The sequence below is a fragment of the Lagenorhynchus albirostris genome, chromosome 2 (assembly GCF_949774975.1).
Source record: "Lagenorhynchus albirostris chromosome 2, mLagAlb1.1, whole genome shotgun sequence".
NCBI classification, from domain to species: Eukaryota; Metazoa; Chordata; class Mammalia; order Artiodactyla; family Delphinidae; genus Lagenorhynchus; species Lagenorhynchus albirostris.
Window position 1 is genome coordinate 177,431,718 of NC_083096.1, and position 18,777 is coordinate 177,450,494.

The 18,777-nt window shown below is 59.7% G+C and overlaps 1 protein-coding gene across 1 annotated transcript in view; it reads right to left on the bottom strand.

Annotated features, from left to right (window-relative positions):
* Nucleotides 1-271: 271 nt before the first annotated feature.
* The window catches only part of DISP3 (dispatched RND transporter family member 3), a 29,325-nt gene continuing 10,819 nt past the window's right edge, over nt 272-18,777 (bottom strand). The window contains exons 5-20 of the mRNA XM_060142822.1: nt 18,240-18,400; nt 16,626-16,765; nt 14,841-14,989; nt 14,450-14,611; nt 13,376-13,537; nt 11,358-11,465; nt 10,284-10,420; nt 8,933-9,117; nt 7,008-7,138; nt 6,758-6,930; nt 5,632-5,758; nt 4,966-5,111; nt 2,816-2,975; nt 2,134-2,247; nt 1,538-1,704; nt 272-634 (exon numbers count right to left, since the gene is read on the bottom strand). Coding sequence (XP_059998805.1) covers nt 272-634; nt 1,538-1,704; nt 2,134-2,247; nt 2,816-2,975; nt 4,966-5,111; nt 5,632-5,758; nt 6,758-6,930; nt 7,008-7,138; nt 8,933-9,117; nt 10,284-10,420; nt 11,358-11,465; nt 13,376-13,537; nt 14,450-14,611; nt 14,841-14,989; nt 16,626-16,765; nt 18,240-18,400 — 2,585 coding nt within the window. The remainder of the gene's footprint in view (nt 635-1,537; nt 1,705-2,133; nt 2,248-2,815; nt 2,976-4,965; nt 5,112-5,631; nt 5,759-6,757; nt 6,931-7,007; nt 7,139-8,932; nt 9,118-10,283; nt 10,421-11,357; nt 11,466-13,375; nt 13,538-14,449; nt 14,612-14,840; nt 14,990-16,625; nt 16,766-18,239; nt 18,401-18,777) is intronic.

Genomic DNA, 18,777 nt, shown 5'->3' on the forward strand with positions numbered 1-18,777 from the left:
TGACCCTCATGGTGACCAGGCACAGGGGGAAGGCTGGTCTCTTCCGCCGCCAGGCATAGTCCGGGGCGGCTGCCAGCTTGACCACCCAGCGGTGGCTGGCACTGAGATGAAGGCAGTGTGGGTCACACAGGTGAGTGTCGCCTGGCCCAGGCCTGGGAACGTAACTAGCTGTAGCCAAGCTGGGAACAAAGTGCCCCTGGGGTCAGAGAACGAGCATCTCGTCCCCGACCCACTGGACCAAAGGTGTGCAAAGCCGGACGTAGTGCCAGGGCTATAGGGAGGTCCCATCGGGCAGGGGGATCTTATAGCCGCTCTGGAGGAGCAGCAGGCAGGCGCCCAGCCCCAGGGCCCCTGCCAGGAGCACGGCACCCAGGGCTTTGAGGAAGGAAGTCCTGGTCCGGGTGAAGGAGCCGGGCGCCATGATGCCGAGCAGGGCTGTGCTGACCGTGAGCGTGTAGAGGATGGAGACTCCAGTGTTGAGTGCGACGATCTTGCCAAACTTGGCAAACGGGGCGATGATGCAGAAGAAGAGGGGCACCGTGGCGATGACTGTGGTGAGGGCGCTGGAGACGATGGCCACGCCCACATGCCGCACAGCCTCCAGCGTCCGCCACTGGCGCTGCGAGTGGGCATCCTGGGTGTGGGTGAGAGAAAGTTGGGGCCCCAGAAGCAGGAGGGGGTGCCTCCCTGCCTGGGGCTTTGGAATGGGGGCTTGGACCTGGGATGAACACGCATCGCTGTCCAAGGCCAGCCTTGCCCTCACGGGCTCCCCATTCCACCTCCGTGAACGGGGGTGATAACAGCACCTGCTCCCTGGGGTTGGCGTGAAGCTGAAGCGGTTCCCCTGCAGCAGCTCACAGTGCACAGCACACAGTAGGGCGTGTTAAATGTGGCTATGACAACCAGAGCATTGATGACTGCACAGTAGGTCCTCAAACATGTGAGCCGTGATTGGAACTGATTTCCTTCTTCTGACCAAGAGCAGCTAAATGTATAACCGATTTAATTTACATATTTATGAATGTTTCACACCAACACAATTCCAAACTAAGAAAAGCCAAAAACTTTACGAGACCCAGAGCTAGTTTTGGCACTGGTACACGGGCATGTCCTCCCTAAGCCACAGGGTCCAGTGGGGGCAGGGGTTGGTGGCCTCAGGGTCACGACTAGAAGGGCTCAGACTTGCTTCCCGGGCTCCAGAGTGAGACTTAGACTCAGGGAACCGAGAAGCAGGAAGGGCCCTTGGACATCGCCTGGTTCAACCCCGCATGCTCACTCAGGGAGACAGAGGCTGGGGGCAGTGGGCCCGCCCACCACCCACCACCCACCACCCACCACCCACAGTGATGCTTGGGTGGGGCTGCTTTAGAACTTGAGTCCCCTGGATGTGGAGAATGGCCCTGGAAACTGAGCCTCCTAGAATACATCCTGGCTGGGCATTGGGTACCAGGGGTGTCCAGCTACCCTTGGGGGTCCTCATTGGCACCGAGGGGGGAGAAGATTTGCTGGGGAGCGGTGGGGCAGGCAGGGTGCTCACCTCGGCCTGGTGCGGGGGCAGGTTCTCTCCGGCCAGCAGATAGCCCTCGACCAGATGCACGCAGTAATCCACGGAGGAGCCGACGAGGATGGACAGGGAGATGGCTTCCACGGCGCCCATCTCCCAGCCGCTCCAGTACATGACGGTCACCACGAGGCAGACGCTGCCTACGGGGCACGGGAGGCGGCAGGGAGGCAGCTTGGACCTGGTCCCACCCATACAGTCCTGGAGGATTGCTGGACAAATTCTAAGGGCCCCTGGGGAAGGTGGTAAAGTCTACAGTGGAGGCCCCAGCTCTGGTGACAGGTGCGATGAGTAGGGACAGGGCCAGAGAGAGCTGGGTTGGGGGGGGCTGCTGAAAGAGGGGACAAGTGTAGCAACATGTCCCTGGGACGAGAGCTACCACCTGGTGACACCTGGCTCCCCTCGGGGAGCACATGGTCCTATGAATGACTGTCACAGAGGCTCTTTTTGCTTGGGGTGGGGAGTCGGGAAACCTTCACTGAAAAGACGGGACAGTTGAGGGTGGAGAGAAACCTCCTGACCGGAAGCCACCAGCGAGACCCCTGCCCGCTCCTGACACCCGGGCCACTTACCCAAGATGCTCAGGAGCACAGGCAACAGGAGCAGCACGTGGGTGGTGAACACAGTCACCGCAGCCACGCAGATGAGCAAGGAGAGGGCCAGGCCGTACAGGGCGCTCTGCACCCCTGGAAGGGAGAGGAGGGGGCCCTCAGCTGGGCTGCACCAGGGGGCACCCACAGTCCCCTCACCCTCGTGGACCAGAGGTACTGGGGTTATACAGACGGGCACCGTCACAGCCAGCTGTGCCACTCTGGGTGAGCCGCTTGACTTCTCTGAGCCCCCATTTCTTCATCTGTAAAATGGGGTAATGATAGTACCTACTCCCTAGGCCTCGTTTGGAGTTTAAAGAGATGACATAGGTCAGGCCTCAGCCAGGGCTTGGCATCAAGAAGGGCTCCAAATGAGAGACCACTGCCGTGAGGGTCATTACCATTACCTTTTAGGTGGCCAAATTCAGGATCAGAGAATGTGGCCCCCCAAGCAGGAGGGGACCCAAACTCTGGTCTCTGATCAGTGTTCCCGGCCACTGTGTCATCCCAGTTTCTCCAGGGCTCTCGGCCAGAATTGAGAAGACAAGTGTGGCTCAGACAGGCCAGGTCGTGCCCTTCCTGCTCTAGGTCACCTCCCCGTGTCCCTGCTGCCAGCGCCCACCCCACCGGGACCCTGTGGGGTGCGGGCTGGGCTGCCGCTTGCCTATGATCTCCATGAAGATCCGCTTCCAGTGCTCACAGGTCTGGAAGCCGCGGTGCAGGGCTGAGCCCTCGGGGACCGTCTTCAGCTGCTGCTGCAGGAAGCTCTCCCAGCGCAGGTAGTCCGAGTAGGTCTGGAAGGAGGACTTGCCCTTGTACGTGGTCTGCGGGGACAGGAGCCAGTGAGACAGGCGGGCAGCTGTGGCCCACGCTGCTGCCCGGGTGGTGGCTGGTCTGCTCCGTACCAGCTGCAGCTGGCCTCTGGCCACTTGCGCAGGGAGCGCGCTGTGCGAAGGGTGAGCCCACCTGAGATCACTTCCCGCCAGCCTCTGGGTGCACGTGCGACTCTCACAGCAGCGGCAGGTCCCCATTCAAGCAAAGTCCCCGTCCCTTTCCAACAGAACCACCTCCAACCTCCAGAGTCTCCCAGCTCCGCGTCCCACCCTCGGCCCACGCTGTCCCTCTGCCCTCTGCACAGCTTGCTCCCACCCCTCCCTCAAGCCGCGTGACGTTTCCGTCTCCTCTAGGAAGCCTTCCTTGATGCCCCAAGATGGTCATCTTCTGGGCTCTGCGAGTCCTCGGTGCTTCCCCATCACAGTTCTCGTCACTGCCCGGCAACCTGCCCCTCCTCTCCTGGCTGGACTGTGAGTCCGGGAGGGCAGGTGACCTGTCTGGTTCACAGCGCCCAGCTCTGGAACATTTATAGATGTTACCTCGCTGGTCCAATCCTGCTCTCCCTGAGCACAAACCAGTGTACAGCGTGTCTGTGTGCACGTGTGTGTCTGCGTGCTGGTGGGGGAGCCTGAGCAGGGATTCTCTCCTCCAACTGTCTGCGGCTTCGGCCTTTTTGAAAAAGGAGGGAAATTCAGACGCCGGCTACAACATGGATGGATGTGAAGAACGCTGTGCTACGTGAAACGAACCAAGCACGAAAAGAAGAGCGCTGTGGGATTCCGCCTCTGTAGTCAAATCCACGGGGGCAGAAAGCAGTGGTGGGTGGAGGGGGTGCCTGGGGAGTCCGCGTTTCATGGGGACAGTTTCAGTATTGCAAGATAAGAAGTTTTATAGATGGATGGTGGTGATAGTTGCACAATGTTGTGACTATGCTTAATGTTACTGAACTATACACTTAAAAATGGTTTAAATGGCCAATTTTATTATGTATATTTTATCACAATTTTAAAAAGCTACGTGGGGCTTTGAAGTGGTGTCTGCGTTAGCCTGGGGCTCACTGAGGGCTGGGAGGGGGTCTGGGTTCTCCTCGTGGTGGCCAGGGGTTTGGCTGCTCGTGCAGTGAGTGGCACAGGTGGTGGGACAGAAAGTAGGGCTGGAGCCGAAGAACAAGAATCGCCCTTGGCACATGAATTCTCGTTCCCCAACACCTTCACGTGACTGACCTACCCTAGCTTCTCGATGACTGCCAGAGGGCGGGCGGGGAGCCGTAACCCTCATCTTTAGAGGAGGAACTGGAGGCTAGAGGGGATGCGTGTTGTGCTCAAGGACACAGAGCGCAGCAGGATCAGAGCCAGGACTGGACCCCGGGGCTCAGCACGGAGGCAACAGGGGCAGACCTGGCAAGTCTCACAGTGCCAAGCGCTAGGGCCAGGCCCGCAATGCCCAGGTCGGGGAGGTGCGTGTGCAAGTGTGCATATGTGTGTGCACATGTGTGTGCATGGGTGTGTGTGCATGGGTGTCTCCCTGGCAGAGCCTAGGGGGTGAGAGAGGAAGCAGTGAAGTGTCGAATGGCTGGTCCCCTGTCTTCCGATCTCTCCTGGGGGGGCCCAGCACGGGGCCTCTGTGGTCCCAAACCTGCCCCCTCACAGTGGCAGAGGGGAGTGTCCTGGACTGTAACCTGCCCCCGGAAAACGATGTGGACCTCGGGCTGTCGGGGAGGGAGGGGGGTGGGGGGTGGGTGGCGTCCCGTGTGGCAGAAAGGCCGAGCTTGGCGGTCAGACGGCTGGTTTAGCACTTGCTGCTGGTGCTCACCAACCCCGTGGCCTTGGACAAGCAATTTCACCCCTCTTGGCCTCAGCCTCCCCTCTGAAGAACAGCCACTCTGCTCTGATCTGGGATGAGGTCCGGGGACCCGTGGTGACACTGCACTCTGTGAGGTCAGCACACTGCCCTGCACCCGGTGGCCCACCCGGGGCTCACCGACTCGAAGGCCATGGAGATCCACTGCACTCGGCCATCCTTGACGCCCACGGCCCCGTGTGACAGCTGCCCTGGGAGCAGGTGGGGCTCAGGCAGCTCCTTGCACTCGGGGTGCAACATCTGCAGGAAGGAGGAGATGCTGTAGCCTGCGGGGAGAGGGGAGAGGTGGGTCGGGGCGGGGACCGGGAAGGGAGCACCTCTTCCCCCGATCCTGCCTGCGCATGTGTACTTACCCGTCTGGGTGTGTATGCACAGGGGCACGCACCCTTCCCCCAACCTCCTAGTTTAAAAAGTGTCTGGAACCACTGGCAATGCCATCGGGAAACCTACAACACCTATTAGCCGTCAGGGCAGAAACTGACATCTCGTGCCTTCTCAGGAAGAGCCCTGGCCGGACCCAGGTCATTGTCTGTGCCGGCTCCCGGCCTCGCTCCCAGTTCTGGAAAAGCTCCTCCTGCAGGTGCGCCCTGCACACCACACCCCCGCCAACGCCCATGCCGCTCTGCACCAGTTCACCTTTAGGCACGAGCCCGCTCTCATCTGGAAGATTCGCACGCCCCCCACCCTAGCGTGGACACACATAAGCTTGGACACATGTCTGCAGATGCCCTCACGCCAGGCACATGCGCCCTCGGGGCTGTCCACTCTCAGGTCCCCCACACGCACCTGAGGGCAGGCACTGGGCCCCGCCCGGCTTCACCAGCTCCGAGTTCCCCGCGATGGCCTTGCAGAGGCGACACAGGTGCCCGATTTCTTTGAAGAGGTCAAAGCTGCTGTCGTAGATGACGCTGCCCTTTCCCAAGGAGACACAAGCCAGTGCGACTGCTCAGTGAGTCGGGAACTCGATCCTGGGCCCCACCCCCGGGGAGGAACCTCCGGCAGCTCCTGCTACCGTCGTCGCCAGCACTTGGAGCCCTCTGCCTGGTCACCCGCGGTCCTGCCGGAGCCTGCTCTGCCCTGCCGCTGGCAGCACCTCTGCTGCCACTGCTGCCCACCCGCACGGGCCCCCTCAGCCTCCCCTCCTTGATCTTACTCACCACGCGCTCACCTGGGCTCCCTGCCTTCCCCTCTCCCTCGGCACAGCCGAGTCCCACCTGTCCTCCAGCGCGGGCCTCCTCTCCTCCCTGCCTCCCCACCCCTCCTCTGAACACCTGCGGACTCCCGATCCAGACTGGACAGATCTCCTCTGACCCCACCTGGTTCCCGAATTACTTCCTGTCTGAAACCCTGTACACCCAGCCAGGCTGACTTCCCAAGGCAGGGGTCATGACCAAGAGTACCGACATCCACGGTCCTTCCCACCATGTCTCAGTACCCACCAAGTGCCAGGCACAGACCTAGTCACACCTCCGTGTCAGTTCCTCTCCCGTCCGACGCCCAAGAGCCCAGCCCTGGCACAAAAACGTACAAGGTGGGGAGACCACCCCGAGCGAGGGCACCATGGCCGAGGCACGCAGCAAGGGCTGTGGGCACAGTGAGGGCCCCGTGCAGGAGGAGGAGGGCAGGGAGGCTTTGCACACCTGTACTGCCCTCACCTCCGTGCCACCCCTAATGATGCAGGGCCGCTGGCTCAGGCCCCACTGTACCCAGATTCCTGGGCGATTCTAAGAGCTCAACGCTGCTCAGTCCTCAAGAGAAATGTGGCCGCGTAGCGGAGCCTGTGGGCCAGGTGAGCAGCCAGGGAGCCGAGAGGGGGTGTGCGGAGCCGGGCCGGCAGGCCCTGGGCTGGCGCTAGCTTGCAAGCCTGGTGTGGCCGGGCCCTCTGGCATCTGCCCAACGTGGGCACGCGTACCGGGTCTCCGATGACATGGTTGTCCACCTGCCGCGTGCGGTTGATGCCAATGATGCCAAAGACCACGAAGACCATGGCCCCCGTGTCCACGAGCGGCCGCACCGCCGGCTTCCCACAGCCCGTGTTCACGCAGGGGTTGAAGCCGAAGGTGGCAGAGGGGCGGGCCTTGGGCGCTGCGGAGGGAGTCACAGCTGTATGGGAAGGCGGGGCCCAGCCTCCCAAGGCCCCGCCGCGGCCTCCCCGCGTGTACCTTTCTCGCTGGGCACGTAAAAGAAGCCTTTGGTTGGCCCATCGGGGCTGGAGCCGAGCAGGCAGCCAGGAGGGGCCGCACACACACGCCCGTGGAAAGGGGGCTTGTGGGACTGGGCAAAGTACAGCTTCCTGTGGAGGCAAAGGAGGCGAGGCCAGGACTGAGGCCAGGAAGGCCAGGAGCAGTGGGGGAGGGGAGGCACAGGCGGCTGTGAGCAGGGGCTGGAAGGGTGCAGGCGACGGACTCGGGCTCCCCCAGCACAGGGATTTAATCTTAGGTTCAGGCCTGGGGTTTGGATACCTGTTCTAGTCCCGCCCCTGCCAAGGCCCACCCTGTGGTCCTGCTCAAGGCACTTCCCCTCTCTGCATGTGTCTCCTCGCCTGTGGCAGGAGGGGTGGAAGAGACCAGCAGCTTCCAAACGGTCCTCAAGGGGCCCCAGGGCTAGCCTTGGGGGTCGGTGCTCAGAAGCCCCCTGCCCCACTTTAATCTGAACAGTGACAGAGCCTCAAGATTCTGTTTGAAGAAAGGATTCCACGGTTAGCTTATTCACCACTGGACTTGATGTAGCTCAAGGCTCTTTCTAGAATGTTCTAAGCTCAGCCAGGCAGCCTGACCCCAGTGGCTACTGTATGTGCAGCGTGAGCCCGACCATGGAGGGGAGGCAGAGGGACCCCCTCATGCCCCGAGCCGAGGTGTGCCAGGCCAGAAGGGCCCAGTGAGCCCATCTTGGTCATCCCCCTGCCCCAGGCATCAGCCTCGTGTGGGCGTTCAATGTCCTGAGGCCAGGCCCTGTCAGAGACCATGGGTCCCTGCTGTCACCAGCGCAGGCCCCGCGCTGCTGTTCTCTGGACCACAGCAGCAGTGCGCTCTTCCTTTCAGAGCACGTATTGTAATCTGCAATGACACTGTGCTGTCTCCCGAGGGCAGGAGTCACATCTGTCTTGTTTCCCATCCCCAGCACTAGCCCCGTGCCCGTTCACAGTCGGTGCTCAGTGTTAAATGAATGAATGGATGAGAGACAGGCCCTCGGCTGACACAGCCTCAATGGTCAGAACGTGGCGGGGGGAACCTGGGAAAAGATGGCCCCAGCTGGCTCAGAGACCCCCGGGGCACGGAGTGCAGTTGATCATTAGGTGTTCATGGGGACTTACTTCATGCCAGGCACCAGGTAGGGCGTGCGTATTCAGTAGGTAAAGACAACAGACACGGGCTCTCTCCCATCACCTTACAGTCCGAGGGAGGGGGAACATTCAGTAATTGTTTTCTGAATTAACTGTAGGTATTGAGAGCGTGGATAGTGCCTTGGAGAGGAATGCAGTGTACTCATTCATTCATTCATTTACTCAGCAAGTGTTTCCTGAGCACCCGCTACCTAGCACCAGGTGAGGGGACACAGCACCGAACTGCTCACGCAGGATGCCTGCGCGCTCCTGAGCAAGGACAGGTAATAAACCAGTAGGTCAGTATGATTCCAGGTGGTGGGAGAAGCCAGAACGAGAGCAGCGGGGTGATGCATGGGGAGAGGCGGGTGCGGCTATTTTCACCAGGGAGGGAAACCTTGTTGGGGGTGGGTAGGCATCTGGGGAAGGACCTGAATCTTGAGAACAAGTCAATCCCAGGAGGAGCTAGGGGCAAGCAGCCTAGGCCCAGGGAATAGCGAACGCAAAGGCTCTGCGTTGGGAACTGCTTGGCGTGCTGAGGGGCCAGACAGCCGCTGCGCCTCCCGCGGGAGCCATGCAGAGGGAAGGCCGCAGGTGGGGGAGCGAACTGCGGGCCTGGCGTCTTGGCGTCCCCGATCCCCAGTCCTGGGCGAGAAGCATCTGAACAGATGGGTAGAAATGGACTGGGGTTTCTGAAAGGTGTCGTGGGAGGGGCAAACGAGTGGGCCGGGCTGGTGGAAACCAACTTATCTGCGAGGCTGTTACCGGGTGTGCTGGTGCTCCTTGGCGGCCACGTAGAAGCTAAAGTCAAACTTCCAGCCCCGCTTGGTGTCGCAGGCCAAGGTCGTCACCATCCACCTGCCGGAGGGGCTCGCCGCCTGGAGCAGCCCTACTGTAGACATACAAGCGGTCAGCTTCTTGGTGAAGTTACCAAAAGGCGCTCTATACACCTAAGCAGTGGATTGACAGAGACAAGACAGGTGACTCTGGGAGGCTGCCTTGGCCTGGGCCCAGCCTCAGGCTCGGTCCCCTCCCTCCTTGGAGCGCTCGCCGCCCCCTGCCCCCATTCCAGCCCCCAGAGTCGGGGGGTAGAGACCTGGACAGAGGCGCAGGAGGCCTGGGTTCAAGTTTAAAGACGGAGCAAATCCTTCCCTACCTCTCTGAGCCTCAGTCCTTCCTTGAACTGAGGATCTACTCCAAGCCAGGCCCTGAGCTGGGCTCTGAGGATGTGGCTGTGAGCCAGACAGGCTTGGTCCCTGCCCTGCCCTCCTGGAGCTGCCAATTATGATGGCTTCAGATTCTTTGAAGGGCCCTGAATTAACTATTAGGCCGATAAGGCACAGGACGAATGGGGCAGTGGAAGAGGAGGCCAAACTGGTAAGGATGGTAAGGATAGGGTCCTAGGAGGAGGCGACATTTAGGCTGAATGGGGAGCCAGCCACGCATGAAGCTGGAAGGAAAGCCCTCCAGGCAGCGAGAACCGCAGTGCAAAGGTCAGAGCCAGGGAACGCCTCACACACCCCATCTTTCGAATGGAAATATAAACCCTGAACAAATGAGTTGACATATGGAACTGTCACCCAGGAGGTGTAACATGTTAAGGAAACACAAATTATTCCTGAGAGGAAAAATCAGAGGCCTGGGTTGGCCCTGGGAGCCCCTTTTCTGGGGCGCTAGAACAGACGGCTGAGAACAACAACCTAACTAACAGCTCCCATTTTACTGGGCACTTACTATGTTCCAGATGTTACAGAACGCACAGGCCTTGCCTCACGTACCTCCAACATCCCTGGCTGGTACCTTTCATGTCCCTGTATCACAGATGAGGAAACTGAGGCTCAGAGAGACTACATAATCTTCCCAAAGACATACAGGTTATAAATGGCAGAGCCAGGACTCGAACCCAGGCCTGGCTGACTCGGCAGCCTGTGCTCTCACCACTCTGCAGGTCCCTGCCGCAGGCCTGGCTGACGGTGGGAGAGGGTCCTCACCTGCCTGGAGCAGCTCCATCCTCGTAGGCCCTGCCCCCACCCCCATGTGGCCAGTGCCCACCAGTGTGGCACTGAGGGCCCCCTCCCCTGGTAGTGGCAGCTCACTTAAGGACAGCCAGGCTCACCTGGAAGGAGGGCACCTCCCCGTCCCCAGAGGACACGGTCTGCCAAGGGCCAGGCAGGCTGGCGTTGAGGGAGAACCTGTAGACAGCCGGGTGGCCTTTGCTCTTCACCTTGGAGACGTACACAGTGCCCGGGGAGTCTAGGGACAAACGAGGGGAGGAGGAGGGACAATCACCTCGACTGGCTTCCCCTAACCCTGCAACAGCCCAGCCTCTGCTCTGTTGACTGAGGAGCTGAGCCTGACCTTGGGGTCATCACTGAATGGTGGCTCTGTTCCTCTCTACCGGACCGAGCCCATGGCAATGATGGGGGACTGGTTGGTGGTGGTAGACACTGGATGGGGTGCAGGTATAGATGGAGGGGGGGTGGTGGTGGACACTGGATGGGGTGGAGGTATAGATGGAGGGGAGGTGGTGGTGGACACTGGATGGGATGGAGGTATAGATGGAGGGGAGGTGGTGGTGGACACTGGATGGGGTGGCAGCACGGGTAGAGGGAGTGACAGTGATGGTGGGAGCCATGGTGTGGGAGCCCTAGTAGGAACTAGGGTAGTAGAAGTGACGCCAACAACGATGTCCCAGGCCTGGCGTGAATGGTGGGGGTGTGCTGCTGGTGAGGATGGTGGGCACAGAGGGGGGACGATGGCCGTGTGATGACAAGGACACGCAGAACTGCCCCATGTGGGGGGTTTATTCCCACATGCATCCTGGCATCCCACAGCTGATGGAGACCCCAGCAGGGGTAAGCCAGCCTCCAGTGTTCAGGACGCCCTGCCCGCCCCCAGACACTCAGGATGGATCTGCCACACAAGGCAGTTCACAGTGCACCACAAGCCAGGCTGGCGTGGCGGCAAGAAGGGACTGCCCTGTTCTGGCTGAAGAGAGCTGGTGCGACGAAGGACAAGGGCCTCAGGTCCACCCCCGCACCGACCCTTCCACGGTGACCCAAGAACACAGGCTTTTGTTCCCGAAGGAGAATCAAACCATGGATTTAATGTGCTCTCCCCACAGGGCCCCTGCACCCTTGTACCAGGACCTCCCACTGCCCCACCCAGCCAGTGCACACTCCCCACTGACCCTGTAGGGCGGCCTCAGGCCGGCCGGCCCAGGACACCCCTGAGCCCCGCTTCTTCTCCAGGGACGTCCGGATGTTCTGCAGGCTGTGGGGCTTCTCCTGGAACAGACCTACCCACCCCCCCAACCCCCGCACCGTGTCAGACAGCAGGGCCTCCCTGGCTGGGCCCGGCCAAGGCTGGGAGACAGACGACCTGAGGGACATGGGCCCCAGGGCCCTCAGCTTGGGAAGAGGGTGGTATCAGGGGTCTGAAAGAAACTAGATGGAACTGAAGAAAGGCCAAATGCTGAATTTACAAGAATCTTGAGGCAAAGGAAGGAACCTGCCAGCCCCATCCAGAGAAGGACACTCGCAGCCTACCCTGCTCATCCTCACCACGCCTCACTTCCCTCCTCTGTCAAGTGGGATGACACCCAGAGGGTACCTCCAGAGGGTGGGTGAGGGACAAAAGGGGATGCTGCATCTCAGGCGCTTAGCAACGTGTCTGGCTTGCGATGAATGCTTGATAAATAGGAATAATTAGAAACGGCATGTTATCCACTAGCAGAGGTAGGGGAGGCCTCCTGTTTTGCCCCAAGCAAGCAGAGGTTCAGGGAGGTTACATGACCTTCAGGGGAAGTGAGAGGCACAGCCCCATCAGGATGGGTCTTGTCTGCCCCTAAAGCCGAAAATCTTTTTGCTACAGCCTGAAGGGCCCCTTTAAGGGGCAGTTCAGAGGCTAAGAGATACAAGGGGCTGGGGCTGGACTCTGGCTGGGGTCCTGGCCCTTCTCCAGATGTTTCCAGGAACTTCGGGACCATCCCAGGGTTTGTCCATCTGTGAAGTGGGAGCAGACAGGCCCTGAGGGACGGTGGGAGGCCTTGCAGCGGCAGTGCCATTGGAGCGAAATTCGATGCCCAGGCAGGTGGGAGAGGAGCGGGGATGTGGCCAATTTAGGAGGGGCTCCTCGGGCACCTCTCTGGGCTGCAGCCAATTATCATGCATTCGGCTAATGCCATTTACCAAGGGGAAGCCCAGGTTAATCTGAACACCACCCTAATTACATGAAGGCAATTACAGCAGTCAGCGGGTCTTCCCCCGGGAGCTGGAAGCAGTCACCCAAGTGTCTTCTCATTTGGTTTCTAACCACCCGGCAAAGCTGTATGACCTTGGGTCGACTTCCCCCGCCCCAACTCCAACCTCAGGCTCCCCTCTGTAAGACGAGAGCCTGGATCAGACTAACTCTAAGGCAAGCAGACATCTTTATCTCACCTCTGAGCTCATCCCCGGCACGCGCTCCATCACCAAGTCCTGTGGGTTTCACCTCCTAAAAACCTCGCGTCTTCACTGTCACCATCGGCCACACCGGCTCCAGCCCCCACTGTCTCTTGTCTAGATGACTGCACGAGACTCCCACCTGGGCTCCCAGCCACGCTCCACGCTGGCCCTTCTCTGCTTAAAGCCCTCCACTAGCTTCCAGTGCCAATTATGATACAATCCCGACTCCTCACTGTACCCCAGCAGGCCCTGGCCCAGCCTGCCTGGCTAGCCTTAGCTCCTGCAACTCCCTCCATCAAACTTGGCCCTGGTCCCTCCCTCTCTGGTGCTCGCCTCTGCCTAGACCGCTTCTCTCCTCTCCTCTCCCAGCTTGGTCAACTCCTTCCCTCCCTCCCTGCCACCCAGGCAGGCTCAGTGTTGCCTTAGACATTCCCTCCTCCAGGAAGAAGCCTTCCATGATGCTGAGCTCCCCAGTCACCCTCCTTTTAGTCCACCACAGCTCAGATCTACTATTATATGGCCTGCCCCAGCAGTGGAATGAACTCCCTGAGCTCGAGAAGCCTGTCCTGCCCACTGCGGCCTCCCCAGCACCAGCACAGCTATTCGTTTAATGAAACGTGAAAACACTGAGGCTTAGAGGTGGGGTGATTTGCCTGAGGTCATACTGTGATGGGGAGCCTGGATCTCATATCTCTCGTCTTGGAGACGTGGACTCCAAAAGGGGCAGGGGCCCACAGGGGACACCCTGGCAGGAAACCCTCACCTGAACAGGTGATGCAGGAGATGCCCTCGGCGCTCAAGTTGTACTTGAGGTCTAGCAGCACCTGGATGTTGGTATCCGGCCGGAAGAGCAGCGGGGCCCGGCTGGCGGGGCGGAGCCGGCTGGCGAACACCAGGGACAGGATGAGGATGGAGACAAAGAGCCCTGCGAGGAAAGGATGCTGCGCTAGGCAGGGCTGGGGCCAGGGGTGGGGTGGGGTGGAGGCATTCGCAGCTGGGGCTTCCAGAGCTCTGGGAAAGAGCTGCTCCCTCTATGGGGACGGGATGGGGAAGGCGGGGGGCAGGTATCCCAAGGGAGCAGGGCAAAGCCCAGCGTGCCAGCCTGTGGGTGAGGCTGCTAGGGGTCCGTCCCTCGGAGGTAGGGGCCGGTTGTTACATGTGTCACTGGTGGTCAGACTGTAAGCTATAAGCTCACGTTCCTGGACAAGAACCAGCCACCACCTTAGAGCCCTTAACAGTCTGTAAACAGCCAGCATATCCACTCGATCTTACACAGACCTGAATACAGTCAGTGATGATAATAATGATAATAATAGTAATGGCAGCACCTAGCTTTCATTGAGCACTTACTACATGCCTTGCACGGGGCTCAGTTCTTTACATACGCTGTGGCTTTCCTCACAACTGCCTTAGTAGATCGATACTATTCTTGTCCTCACTCCTAGGACAGGGAACGGAGGCTCAGACTAACTGGCGCAGCCAGGGTGCCGCTGCTAGTACACAGCAGAATTAGGATTCCAACTCAGCCAAGCTGGTCTAAAGCCAGAGCCCAAGCACTGGGCGCTCTGCTCTGCTGCCCAGCCTCACGACTGGCACATAGTAGGTGCTCAAGAAGCAACAGCTGTCGTGGAACCAGCTTTATTCTACACAGGAAGCAGGGTAAAGCTCCGAGAGTGAGGGACACCAGCCCAGGTTTCTGACCTCTAGCTCATCTGGGGAACAGGAGTGGGCTCCCAATGCCTGCACGTTCTTTGCATGGAGTGGGGTCTGTCCCCCACACCTTAGGCACTGGGAGAAGCTGCAAGATGGGGGAAAGGAGAGTGGAGAGCCCACTTACCCACAATCACCCAACGGCTCTTGACGGCCGACCACAGGACCCAGTGGTGCAGCAGCTCCTGCAGCTGGGCGATGAGCTGCCCCCGGCTGCCCCCATCGGGGGCTGGCTGCAGGCCCTTGGGGGGCACAGACACCAGGGACGCGTCTCCCAGCTCCAGCGACACTGCCAGGGCAGAGCAGCGGCCTGTCAGAGGGCCGGCCCAGAGGCGGGTCAGAGCCCACCCTGGTCCCTGCCCTCTCCAGGGAAGCCCAAACGCTCGATGGGGATCTCGTCCTGCCCTCCCCTCAGGACCAGCCTGTCCTCATACCAGCTCGCCAAGGGCTACTTCCCCTGGCCGAGGCATCCCCTGGGTCCCCGGCAGGCTCAGCGGGAGGCCCGCACCAGCTCTCACCTGGCTCCTCCTCCACATTGAGCAAGGGGATGTCATCATCCAGGTAGGGCATGGGGCCCTGAGCAGGGCTGCCCCCAGCCCGCTCAGCAGCAGCAAACACGTCCCCGGGGAAGTGCAGGGAGCTCCTGCAGCCGCACTTCTGGTGGCAGCTGTGGAGACAGTGGGAGGAGGGGGTGAGTCCTGGGTGTCCAGGGAAGGGGGCGAAGGTCCCGGCTACATGTGAACCCAGGTATCACACCGCTGCCGACAGCTCACATAGGACACTCATCACAGGTTTCCAGGAGCCTGCACCTGAGTCCTCTCTAGCCCTGGGGCCCTCGGGTGCCACTCTTCCTCTGGGGACACAAATGGTGACAGCAGCCATTACCCAGGGAGAGGGGACGATGACTCGCAGCCCAAGCATCAAGGCGACCAAAGCAGGGGAATCATGTCTCCCACATCGTGTGCCCAGGGCCCTGACACCAGGAGGACGGGGAAGCGGGGCTGGGCTGAGGACGTAGCTGAGGCCTCGGCTGGAGTGAATGTGAGGGAGACAAGGCTCACCCTAGGGACTGGGGACAAGAACAATGCACGCGGTGAATGTGCCAGGAATACTACGTGCCAGGCGGTGAGTAAGATTCGCTCATTAATCCTCACGGGGTTACATGTACCCATTTTATAGAACAGAAAGCTGAGATGCAGAGAGGTTAGGTAACACGTCCAAGGGTCCGCAGCCGCCAGGCAAAGAGGCTGAGGCTGGAGCCCAGGACTGGGAAGACTGCTGCGTCCACTGCCCCCAGACTGGGGGGCGGGACAGGGCGGGCTTAGTTGGTGTCTCTGTAGAGATTATAAACAAGGAGCCCTTTACCCGAGACACTTTGCTTCTATGTCACAAAACTGTCACAGAAATAGTCAAATCTGAACGTCTATCGTGCAGACCACTGTGCCTCGGCCGGAGTGCCCTTGTCCAGTGCCCAACCCATACCACCATACATGGTGGCCCTGAAGCAGGAGGTGTGTGTGGGAGAGCTGAGCGTGTCCCAGGCCCGAGTCTGAGCTCCTCGCTGCCCCTCCTTGGCTCACCATGGTCAGGTGGATGCTGTCGTGGACCCCTGACAGTCCTGCCCATGCATGCCCTGCCCCAAGCCCAGACCCTCCATCATTCCTCAGGACTCCCAACCCCGGCAGCCACCCAGGCTGGATTCCATTTGGTCACTGTCCCCGCCCCCCCACCCCCCGCCACTGACCACCTGGCCCACGAGACCCCCAACCCCTAGACCTTCAGCAGCGGCTCTGGGCTGATCCACTCAACTCTGCACACCACTCACTGCACCTAAATATTGTTCCTCTCCCAAGACGAGAACCTCGAGGACATTTAACGTGGCGGCTAAGAGCATGGGATCCGGAGTCAGATTATGTGGTCTAAATCTCAGCTCCACTGCCTATTAAATGGGTAACCTTGAGAAAGTTGCCCAACTGCTCCAAGCCTCTGTTTGCTTGTCTATAAAATGGGTGAACTAAGAGGACCCAGCTGCCAGGGTCCTTGGGGAGGGTGGCAGTAAGATCTCGTACGAAAGCTCATTGCCCACTTCCTGGCACATAGTAGGTGGTCAGGTGTAACTACTGGACAGGATTCTCTTCTTCCTCTGCTCCCCCAGTAGTGCCCAGCATAGGACTGGGCATACGGAAGGTGCTCAATGGTGAATCACGAGGCTCTTGGGAGATAGGAGGGTGTGCTGAATGGCCCCCCAAGGGCCTGCTACGGATATTCTGTGAGAGGAGGACGCGCCCCCCTGCCTGGCTCACCTGGTCTGGCAGGCAGTCTCCAGCGGCGCCATATAAAGGCTCCAGATGCCCAGGGCAGCAGGCATGGTGAAGAGCACAGCCAGCCAGCAGCAGGACACGATGAGAGACATGAACAGGCCAAAGTCGTGGACGGCCGGGATCTGGCAATGGGGAAGTAGAGGGGGGATGTGGGACCACCAGGCCTGGAGCCCAGGGAGCCTGGGGGCTCTGCAGCGAGGCACTCAGGACACCCGACCACCCTCAGACTGAGGCAGGATGAGGAGGCCGGGGCTGCGGGAACAGAGGCACTGGCCTAGGAGGTGGTCAGAGGGCCGGGCTGGTGCCAGGGGCAGGGCAGGGGAGGAAGAGTCCCACCTCTGGTCCACACCGCAGCCCTCTGCCCGGAACAGTGCTCAGCACAGAGCAAGCGCTCCATAACTGCTATTACATGAAGGACAGAGGAAGACGTGCCCTGCTGGAGCAGGCCACGGGTCAGCGAGAGGGAAGGGAGGGAAAGCTGCTGTGATGGGAATAGGGAGGCTGGGTGTGCTCCCTGCGCAGGGTCACAGGGACCTGCACGGGGTGTGGCAGTCAGAAGGAAACTGTAGCCCACAAGCAGACAGGCCTTCACTGTTTGTGAAACACTTTCACAGTCATCTCATGTCAGTCCCTGATGATCCACACATGAGGAAAGCGAGGCTCAGAGAGGTTAAACAACCTGCTGAAGGCCACACAGCCAGAAAATGGCAGAGGTGGGATGTGAACCCAGCTCTGCCTGTTTTCTGGATGTGGTTCTCTAGGAAGGCCTGGAGAATCCCAAAGCACCTAGTGGTTTCTAGACAGGATCCTCAGCCCAGGTCACAAAACCTCTCAGATTCAGGCAGGCTCACTGTCCTCTAGGCTCTGTTGGCACCAAGGACCTGGCCGAAGATCCTTCTCCTGAACCCAACTCAGACGTGAAGGAGCGTGGGGTCAGCGAGAGAAAAGTGAGTGTGAGGCATGACCATGTGGCGTGAAGCCAGTGGGTGGAGAGGGCCCTGGACCCCGCTCAGCAGACATGGGCAGGCTCACCACTTACCAGCTGGGGGCCTCTGGAAACTGCCAGACGCCCTTCAGGAAGGAGGTTGGATTATCATTAACGAGCATCAGTAAGAAACACTATTTGTATTATTATAATTCTCCCATTGGTTAAGTTCTGGTAATGACGACTAGTAGCAAACATGGACTCTAAGCGGGGGAGGGGTAAATTGGGAGACTGGGATTGACATATACACACACTACTATATATAAAATAGATAACTAATAAGGACCTACTGTAGAGCACAGGGAACTCTACTGAATACTCTGTAATGGCCTATATGGGAAAAGAATCTGAAAAAGAGTGGATATATGTAAATGTATAACTGATTCACTTTGCTGTACACCAGCAACTAACACAACACTCTAAATCAACTCTACTCCATTAAAATTTTTTTTAAAAATGAGAAAAGAATGGACTCTAGGGACGTGGCAGGAGCCTTGAGGCAGAGGCTGCGTGGCCCCAAGAGAAGGGGCAGGTAGGAAGAGCAGAGACCAGGGGCCAGGTGTGCACGGGAGGGACGGGGAGGTCAGGGCGGGGGGAGGGCGGGCTCCCACCTGGGAGAAGACGTTAGCTGCATAGGCGGCGGCCGTGGTCAGGGAGGTGAAGAAGGTGGCCTTGCCCGCCGTCTGAATGGTATGGGTCATCCGCAGCTGCGGGTCTTCCAGGTGGGTGGCCTGGCGGTAGGTGTTGATGAATACGAAGACGTCGTCCACGCCTGTGGGAGGGAGCCCCGGGCCAGCAGGGCTCAGGATCACTCTGCTGTGTCCACGGTCAGACCCAGCCTGGGCCAGGAACCCAAGCCCCACCCTCCATGCTCCTGGCTCCTCACCCCCGTCCCCACCAGCACCAGGCCCTTTCCTCCAAACCTCAGCCCCCTTCCCACCTTTCCCACCATTCTTAACCTCCACCCAGAAGAGCTACCCATTCCTTCCAGCCCGTGGGGGCTCCACCTATCATATGCCAAGGATCCCCCACCACTCATATTCTACCCACCCACCACCCCAATTCCAAGGAGCCCCCATGGAAGCCAGGCTTTGCCTCCTGGAAGAAGGCCCTTTTGGGGACAGAGTTCCCAAGTTCCCAAGGCCCATT